The 9191-nt window shown below is 52.2% G+C and overlaps 1 protein-coding gene across 1 annotated transcript in view; it reads left to right on the top strand.

Annotated features, from left to right (window-relative positions):
* Window positions 1–7384, top strand: part of ttyh2 (tweety family member 2) — a 7882-nt gene extending 498 nt beyond the window's left edge. Inside the window, 14 exon segments of the mRNA XM_068754826.1 lie at window positions 908–1051; window positions 2634–2688; window positions 2691–2853; window positions 2967–3062; window positions 4519–4591; window positions 4720–4789; window positions 4881–4936; window positions 5054–5146; window positions 5230–5322; window positions 5421–5563; window positions 5792–5980; window positions 6053–6131; window positions 6769–6795; window positions 7304–7384. Coding sequence (XP_068610927.1) covers window positions 908–1051; window positions 2634–2688; window positions 2691–2853; window positions 2967–3062; window positions 4519–4591; window positions 4720–4789; window positions 4881–4936; window positions 5054–5146; window positions 5230–5322; window positions 5421–5563; window positions 5792–5980; window positions 6053–6131; window positions 6769–6795; window positions 7304–7384 — 1362 coding nt within the window.
* The last annotated feature ends 1807 nt before the right edge of the window (window positions 7385–9191 follow it).

Genomic DNA, 9191 nt, shown 5'->3' with positions numbered 1-9191 from the left:
TCAACATGACAGTTTGGACATTTACTCGGGACATGCCAGCTCAGATCTCCGAGAGTCTTTCTCTCCGAATGAGACATTTCAAGCGTGATTTACCGAGAGAAGTGGGGAATCAAGAGAGAGAGATGGAAGATACTGGTAGATGCGTCCTCAGCTCCGGGACACCGGGAGTTTGGGCGCGAGCGATGTGTGTGTGTGTGTGAGAGTGTGTGTGTGTGAGTGATGCTCCAGCTAAGAGATGAACTCCTCGGGTGGCTGAATATGCAGAAGCGCTCAGATTATGTGCAACACATTCCTGGAGTGTGTTGCATCATTTCTGGTTCACAGTCTTGTTTATGTAAATGAACGCAGGACTTCAAACAGTGTCTCGCTCCTCCATTCCTGTGGTGTGTGTGTGTGTGTGTGTGTGTGTGTGTTGCCTGGTGGAGTGGAGTCAACACACATTTCACCATCAGTGTGTCTTCAAGCAACATTTGATCATGTGACACAGGAAGTGTGTTCTGTTTGCACGTCTGAGTCCAGTGTTGTCTCCCCGTAACCCAGATTTTGTATCACACACACACACACACACACACACACTCTGTTATTCAGCATGTCTGTTGTCTTCTGCTAACGAGCTAGGAGACAACATCGTGCGTGTCCTCGCCGGCGGCGTCCCGGCTGGATGGGAAAATGCATGACTCGGCGTTTTAATGATGCCTGTGGTGAAAAATAAGGCATGAAATATTCATGCCTTATTCTCCCGGTTAGGTTGTCCAGTCCAGGACGCCCCCCCCCCCCCCCCCCCCCCAGTGTGTCAGAACAGAAAGCAGGCCCTTATTATTAGGTTGCGATGCGTTATTTTTAATTCGGGGGGGGTCCTAATGATGTGCTTGAAGCCGACTGAAACTTCGCCCTCTCCTTAACTCAGCAGAGACTTACCTGCCTCTCCTCTCTCTGCAGCGTGGCGGTGGGCGTGGGTTTCTATGGCAACAGTGAGACCAATGACGGCGTGTACCAGCTGACCTACTCCCTGCACAATGCCAATCACACGCTGGGCGGCGTGGAAAGCCTGGTAGGTGAACCGCGGACCTTCCCCCGGTTTGGCGTCGCATGGCGGAGTGCGTGCGTCTCGAGACTTGTAGGGATTTGATTTGACGCGTATTCAGACTTGATACTTGAAAGAGACTCGTTTATGTTTCTTATAGTGTCTCGAGACTCGACTTGGCTTATTTTGTACCTTGACTTTCTCTTCAGGCTCAGCGATTGGCCGAAGGCTTGACTGAAAACTTGTAAAGCTAACTTGACTCCTGAGACAGTTTAGGACTTGTGCATACCAAGTCGGGACTTGGCCTTTCACACAAGTCCTTTAAAGTAGCTTCACTGTAGCATCCGCTACGTGAGGGTGTGCTTGAGGGAATTCACTGCACGCAGCTATAGACTGCTAAGGAGTCCACTTCTTGAGTAGGACAAAGAGCCCAGTGTCCCACACACATTTCACAGCCCCCCCCCCCACCCACCTAATCAACCATGAGCCTCGGAGACAAAGACCAAGGACCAATGCGAGCCCGTCTGATTGGCAGTGTCAGGATTGAAATCGCCATTGAAACCATCAACAATGAAGGACTGGCTGACATTAGCCCCCCTGCCCCCCCCCGCCCCCAGAGAATTAGGAAGGGAATGTGTCTCTATAGAGGACAGGGAGGACGGGAGACCCGTTGTCGGTGGACGTTCTCCCCCCCAGCTGTGTCGATTAGTCACGGTCTGGAGTCTAAGATGGCGATCAGTCGATGAACGCGAACGCAGAAAGACACTTCGTGCCGGGCGAGGGTGGCGTAATAGCCCCGTGGTTCCTATGACGACATCAAAGCCACATTCTCTCATTCTCTCGCCACGTTTGATCCTTTTTGGAAACAAACGGCCGAGCCTGCGTCCGTTTGTGCAGCCGTTTTGCCTTCGAGGGTTCACAGTCCTCTGTGGGAAATCGATTAGCTTCTCTGTGAACGCGCGGTTTAAACCCGTAAACCGGCCGGAACGGTAAAACCGCGGCGCCGACAGGCTGCGAGTTCCCCTCTGGGCCGGGAGGCCTGGCTGTTTATTCCAGATTCACCCACACTGCCCCCACATCCCAGCTCAGCCGGTGTTGAAGCTGATCTGACCTTTGACCTCCTTTTTTTTTAGTTAGAGAAACGGCTGAGCAGGATTCTGCCAACACACCAAGCGAGTGAGAGTTTTAACATTTGTTTTTGTGACCTTTGCTGTCTTTAACGGAGGTTCATTTCCATGGCAACGTGAAGGATTTTCTTATTTTGATATTTATTTCTAACCGACCGCTACACACTGGGTTTCCTTTTGCCTGGTTCCGGAGGTTCTATCGTTTATGTGAAGGAAGGATATCCATGGCGATGATGATGATGATGATGACGATGACGATGATGAACATGCTTGTTATTTAGGTCATGGTTGACTTTTGAATTTGTGAATCTTCATTGGAGCGATGCTAGCAGCTAGCAGGACGCACTATGATACATTAGCACCGCTGATATGGAGATGCTAGCATGCTAATGCTAAGCAGGCTGGATTTGGAGACAGCCGTTATCACGTTCCCAAACTCATTCCCTCCTCCTCCTCCTCTCCCGCCTCCCGGCGTCCCTCAGGTGACCGGCGCCGTGGGCAGCATGAAGGCCGGCCTGCACCAGCACCTCGCGCGGCTGACGAGATCTTCGCCGCGCGGGGCGACTACGTCCAGACGCTCCAGTTCATGCAGCAGATGGCTGACAACGTGCTCAAGCAGCTTCTCGGCCTGCCTGACTGGGAGGGGGCCAAGGTGGACCTCGCGGCGGTCGCTGACCAAACGGCGAGCGCGGAATACTACAGGTGAGGAGCGTTGCAATCAATCAGCCCAGGTAGCTGAACGCCGTCAGCGAACTGTGAACGCTGTCGGTTGCCAAGGTTACCGCCTGATGACAACGTGGGCTGTGCCTCTGCAGGTGGCTCGCCTACCTGCTGCTCCTCATCGTGGACCTGATCATCTGCCTGCTGGCCTGCCTGGGATTGGCCAAACAGTCCCGCTGGCTGCTCACCACGTAAGTCCGGAGCGCCGCCGCCGCGTTGATGGCGGCGCTCCACACGCTGGAGCGGCGAGATGGGGGCGGGCGCCGTTCGACGCCGTCGACGCCGCGGCGTCCCGACCGTCGTTCTTCCAATTTAACAGTTGACTTGCTTTAAATGGCTTCAGCTGTGAATGGATGTGATGAAGAGGATTGCAAACGAAACACGACGCAGGGATGACACAGATATGGAAAAACAAAAAAGGCAAGCTGGGTCTCCTTTTTTGGGCGTGCTTTCCTGTCGTCGGAGCTCTAACACGTCCGTCTTCCCTGCAGCGGGACTTTTATTTATTTACCGTAAAGGAACTTTCACAGCGCATGAAATCCATTCATCCAGCCGAGCGTCGCGCCGTCTCTCCCGATCAGTCACTGGGGGGGGGGGGGGTATCTTGCCCCCCCCCCTCCATCCAACGACATTCCGGGAGCCACTCCATCTTCCTGCCCTCGCAGAACATGAGTCAGTATCTGGGCTGACTCCCCAGGCGGGTTCGCTTCTCTTCCAGCAGAGTGGAAGTGGTTGGGGGGCTTTCAGGGGGCGGGGCTGCTGGGGGGGGGGGGAATTACCAACCCATCCTGCTGATGATAAGTGGCTGGCTCTGGTTAACATGAAAGAGGGGGGGGGATGCGCCCCTCCCTCAGATTTACCTGGAACGGGGAGAAAGGAGCAGGCTGAAAACAAAAAAAGCCTTCAGAGCGCCGGAGGGAATTTTTCCACTTCTCGTGTAGCCATCACCAATTGTGATGGGGGGGGGGGGGGGGGTGGACCACGAGAGTGAAAAGCTGATGGGGGGGCATTAGGGTGAGGAATAATGGAGAGCTAGGAGGAAAGATAAAGGGAGAATCAGCACGGACAAGAGGCGGCTTGTAAACGCGACGGCTGGAGCGTGGAGTATTAGCGCCTTGGGAAATTGAATTAGCCGGCGAGCTGGACAGTCGAGCGAGAAGCAGGATTTATATTTCAGCCTGGGGGGGGGGGGGGGGGGGGGCGCTGAGGCTGGACGATCGGGAACACGCCCCAGCTCAACAGGAGCTTGTTTCACCTAACCAGAGCTGATCTGTGACGCCACCAGCGTTCATCCGCCCCCCCCCCCCCCATCTTCTCCCCGACACGCACAGCCGCTCCCTCGCTGCGACGCGCCTCTGATGTCATCTGAGAGGCTCGTGGCAGGAGCGGCGTGTCCCCGCCGCCCTCGCCTCTGGAGGGCGCTTCACGTTTCTGTTTGCTGACATTGTTTAAATATCAGCACGGGATTGATTGGATCTTGTTGCTGCTGCCACCTAGTGGCTGAAAGTCGCCGTTTAGATGACAATCCGCCCTCTCAGTTTTCCCATGATGCCGTTTGCCCTCTAAGAACTTCCTGTCCTCGTTGGGCATCCCGATGATCGCTGCGTTTCGTTTTGGCTGGACGTGACCTTCGCTGATTCCCTGCAGGATGATGGTGTTTGGAGTTCTGACCCTGATCCTGAGCTGGACTTCACTGGGAGCCGTCCTGGCCGCTGCCGTGGTGAGCCGCTTCGCCCTCTTGCCACTTCCTGTCCGTCCAGCGCCACTTCCTGTCCGTCCGACGCCTTCCTTTTTCCTTCCAGAAAACCCGTTCTTCTTCTGTTTCACTCGTCTCCTGTTTCATTTCAGGGTACGAGCGACTTCTGCGTTTCCCCTAACAAGTTCATCCTGAGCCGGACGAAGGGGGTCGTCGGTCCCGGTGAGCGTCGCCATGGAAACCGCGGACGCCGTTGCCTTCATTTGGATCTTCGATGAAGACGTGTGATTCTTCTTCCTTGTTTGTGTCACAGATATCGTTCACTACTACCTTTACTGCAACCAGACCTTCTCCCACCCCTTCCAGCAGGTAGGTGCGCCCCCCCCCCCCGGCAAACCGCATGTGGGAGTAGAGTACTTTACACCAGTTCCACCGTCCTGTGTCCCGGTTCTGTGACTTTACCCCCCCGCTGTCTCTCGTCCGCAGCCTCTGACCGTCTTCCAGAGGTCCTTGACCACCATGCAGATCCAGATCCAGGGTCTGCTGCAGTTCGCTGTGCCTCTGTTCCCCACAGCTGAGGTATCGTTCATTGCAAACGCGAGCCAGGACGTCCACGGGGACGGAATCAGAAGCGCTAACCTGCTGCGTCGGTCTGTCTGCAGAGAGACCTTCTGAGCATCCAACGTTTGCTGAACTCGTCAGAGGCCAGTCTGCACCAGCTGACCGCCCTGCTGGACTGCAGGGGGCTCAACAAGGTTACCCCCCCCCCCCCCCCCCCCCCCCATCAAGGCCTGGATGCTCTGCGCCGTATGCTAATTCCACATCCACGTCGTCGTGTCTCTGACCTCCTTAGGACTACCTGGATGCGATGGTGGGCGTGTGCTACGACGGCGTGGAGGGGATGCTCTACCTCTGCCTCTTCTCCACGCTGGCAGCCTGTGCCTTCACCGTCATGCTGTGCGCCGTTCCCAGGGCGTGGAGACAAATAGCCTGCAGGTCACTTTGTTCTCTTGTCTGCTTTCACCTGCACGCCCTCATTTCATCGCCTGTAGCTTCACGCGTAGCGAACCGGCGTTCTTTAGCAGCGAGTGGAGCGCTCGGAGAACGCAGACCTTTGGGGGAGGTCTGTGCTCTCTGCGTGCGCTTCGTTGTCCTCTGATTTCTAGCAGGGATAATCTCTGAATCCGAACCTTCGTCCACGTCGTCTCTCTCTCTCGTCTGCAGGGAGCAGGATTACGACGACATCGACGAGGAGGATCCCTTCAACCCGCGGGCGAGGAGGATGGGCTCGCCGAACCCCAACCTCGCCAACATGCACAGCTTCTGCAGCTACAGCAGCAGCGCGGGCAGCCAGAGCAGCCTCCACCACCCCCCCGCCCCGGCGGTCACCAACAACCCCACGTCTGAGTACGCGTGAGTGGGCCGATCACGGGAGACGCTCGTCACGCCTCCGCCGTCTGACGCCGCTCTTTCGTTCTTCCCCAGGAACCAGACCGCTCTGTTTGGGGGGACGCCGCGGTACGAGAACGTGCCCCTGATAGGGCGAGGCTCCCCGCCCCCGTCGGTGCGTTGGGTCCCAGAGGCCGACTCTTTTCTATAGCATCACTTCTCAGTTACAGGAAAGACGGATTTAGCCTTTCTAGAACAGGAACTAGCATCATTTATCTCGTGTTTTCAGCTTGGTTCCTTGCCGGAGTTTCACCCCAATCGTTCCACCTTTTGATTAATTTAGCTTTTGAAGCTAGCTTTTTTTTCTGCCTTTAAGTGGCAAAGCAAGGCGAGCAGTAACGCCGTTAATATTTAATGACGAGCTGAGCATCGTTTAGCTTCCTCCGGGCCGATGCAGCTCTTCAGTCGGCCTCGAGCTCGATTCTGAAACACGCCGGGAGGAGATGCACCTTCAAATCGGTGTCTCGCAAGCTCGACAACAGATTTATGATGGATTGCATGAATTTTTCACATTATATTTTCTACATTTCTTGCGTTACCATGGCGTTACGACGTTCTTTTCTTCTCATTGAGCTTTACCCCAAACTGTTCTCGACTCTTGCCGTCTTTAATCAAAGCCAGCGATGCAGAATTCTTCCTCGTGACTCCGCCTGCAGGCTGCGGCTAACAGCTTCTTTTGTGTATTTCTTTGTTTGTTTGTGCGTTCATTTGTTCGTGTCTTCCATTTCTGTTTGTGTCATCAACTTTTGGAGACATACTCTCAGCAGTATAGAAACCGAGTAAGTCTTTTCAACTCTTCCACAGGACTAGCTCCGACTCTCCTTCACCTCACATCCCTTCTCTTTTTTTTTTCGGCATGCCTTCTACCTCTCAACCTGTGTACCTCTCTCCTGAGATAGTGGGGGGTTAGTCTGCCCCCTGGTGTTCGTAGGGCGTGCCTGTAGTTTTGTCTCCTCCCTGTTGCATGCAGTTCATCCGATTCTGTACCTGCACTGCGAGCACCAGGCGTGACGTAGTGCGATGGAAGTGATGTCACGGGTGCTCTAGTACTTGTCTGTGTACTTGTATGGTACTAGATAGCAGTATTCAGCTGTCAGGATTAAAGTCTGGCCGCCACTTGAATCCATCAGAAACCCGTCTTTAAAGAGCCTCCTTTCAGCCCCATGAGGGGGCGATTCCTTTTACTCCCCAGCGACAACGAGTCTTTAACTGAAGATTAGCGTTAGCGTTAGCCAATAGCTGTGAAACCTGTTTACCAGCTCCTAATGTTGCCTTCCCCCCCCACAGTACTCCCCCAGCATGAGGGCCACCTACCTGTCCATGACCGAGGAACAGAGGAGACAGTTTGGGAACGACTTCCAAGCATAGACTCCTTTATCTGATGGAGGAAGGAAACGCCGCCCCCCCCCCCCCCCCACACACACACGAATGTGTGAGTCTCGTTAGCTTAATGCAGCAGCGCGAGGACGACCCGGATGACGTGTAACTTGGATGAAACACAGGTGACAGAGGAAACTTTGAGGATCAGTTTCTTACTGCGGTAACCATAGCAACATCTTCACAATATGGTAGCAAAGGGCGTTTTTCCCTACACCATTTTTTTATGGACTGTGTGGTCATGCTTGATATTTGTGAAGCACAAAGGCAGCAGAAGCAAACGCCCGTTTGCGTTCACTCACAGACGTCTCGTACAATAACGGGCTGTTGTCTCGTTCTGATGTGGTTTATTTCGGATAAATGTGACATTTTCTTCTAATATTGTGTGGCAAATGTCGCATGATGTCATTGTTTTGCTTCTAAAACGTCCATGCATTTATTTTCTGATCGTCTAATCCAGATTATATAAAACACGCGCTGCTCTAACCACGACTGATGAGAATATTCAGGTAATCAATTCTCATAGATTCAAACCATCCAGACAGGCTTTGTTCTCACTGACTAACATGATTTTACTGTAGAGTTTGTTTGTTTTAATCATGTACTTTCTTCAGGGTCATTTCTGTCGGCATGTTTTACTGTACAGGCGCCTCGACTGGCGCTTAATTTTTGTGTGACCTTAAAGACTTGGGGTCCAATTGTGAGTTGAATAAATCAGTTTTGAGTACAAGTGAAAGTGTTTTCACTCGTGTTACACTAATCAAAGGACTGTTTTATTTCAAAGTCATTGGGGGGGCAGAAGGAGACCCGGGTTTGGATTAAAAAACACGAAACCTCCTGTGTTTCCATATCTGAGCGTCGATGTTTGACTGATTTGACTCGCCGATTGGTCCAGCACCACGCCAAACTTGTACACCTTCTCCCTGTTGCGGTCGGCACGCAGGATGTCGTCCGGATCTTCCATTGGCTCCATAAGATGGATCGTCTGGGAGGAAGGAGCCTTGCCAGTGGCTGCGAAGCTTAGGAGAAATCCCCTTTCTGCGGACAGGGCAGTAGACCCACACCTCGTCCCCCGGCATGAAGGCCCGTCCTCTGCAGCAGACGTCGTAGCCCCTCTGCTGCCGAAAACCAGAGTTCGCCTGGGCCTGGCGGTCTGATATAGAGAATATGTAACACTAAAACAGATTTAAAATATTTACTCATTACCAGTGGCTATATGAACACCTAAAATGTGTTTGATTTAACACTTTTTTAGAGTTAACAATTCTACATGACTTATTATTATTACTATTATGGAACAAATACTGCTGGCGATGTACAGTTTGCAACGCAGTGTTTATTTAACATTTAGACCACGTTCAAGGTCAAAACAGTCAATAACATACACAATAAAAAACATTTTGTCATAAATACATTACAGCAGTGTTAACAACATGAGATAAACCACTGAAGTTACTCCTAACGTAAAACTAGTTCATATGGATTTCATTCTGATAAATTAGATAAGACATTTTTCTGACAACATAAAATTGGGAATCACATCCGTATGACATTTGGGCATCAAAACACATCAAAGCATATGATATCATTTATTTAATTGGACACTCAAGAATATAAAAATTCATGGTGAAAACATTGACATTTACATTAGAGTCAACATTAAGAGACCCATGTAAAAACCGTTCTGTGTCTGTTAGCAAGTTACTGTGAGAGCTAGCTAAAGCATCTCAAGCTTCACTAGCTAGCAGGCGACCGACGAGCGCCGTGTTTTTATTTTCGATTATTTGTGCAGGTATGT

Source organism: Brachionichthys hirsutus, chromosome 21 (assembly GCF_040956055.1).
Source record: "Brachionichthys hirsutus isolate HB-005 chromosome 21, CSIRO-AGI_Bhir_v1, whole genome shotgun sequence".
NCBI classification, from domain to species: Eukaryota; Metazoa; Chordata; class Actinopteri; order Lophiiformes; family Brachionichthyidae; genus Brachionichthys; species Brachionichthys hirsutus.
The sequence above is the reverse complement of the archived record's forward strand: the minus strand, read 5'-3'. Positions and strand labels throughout refer to the sequence as shown.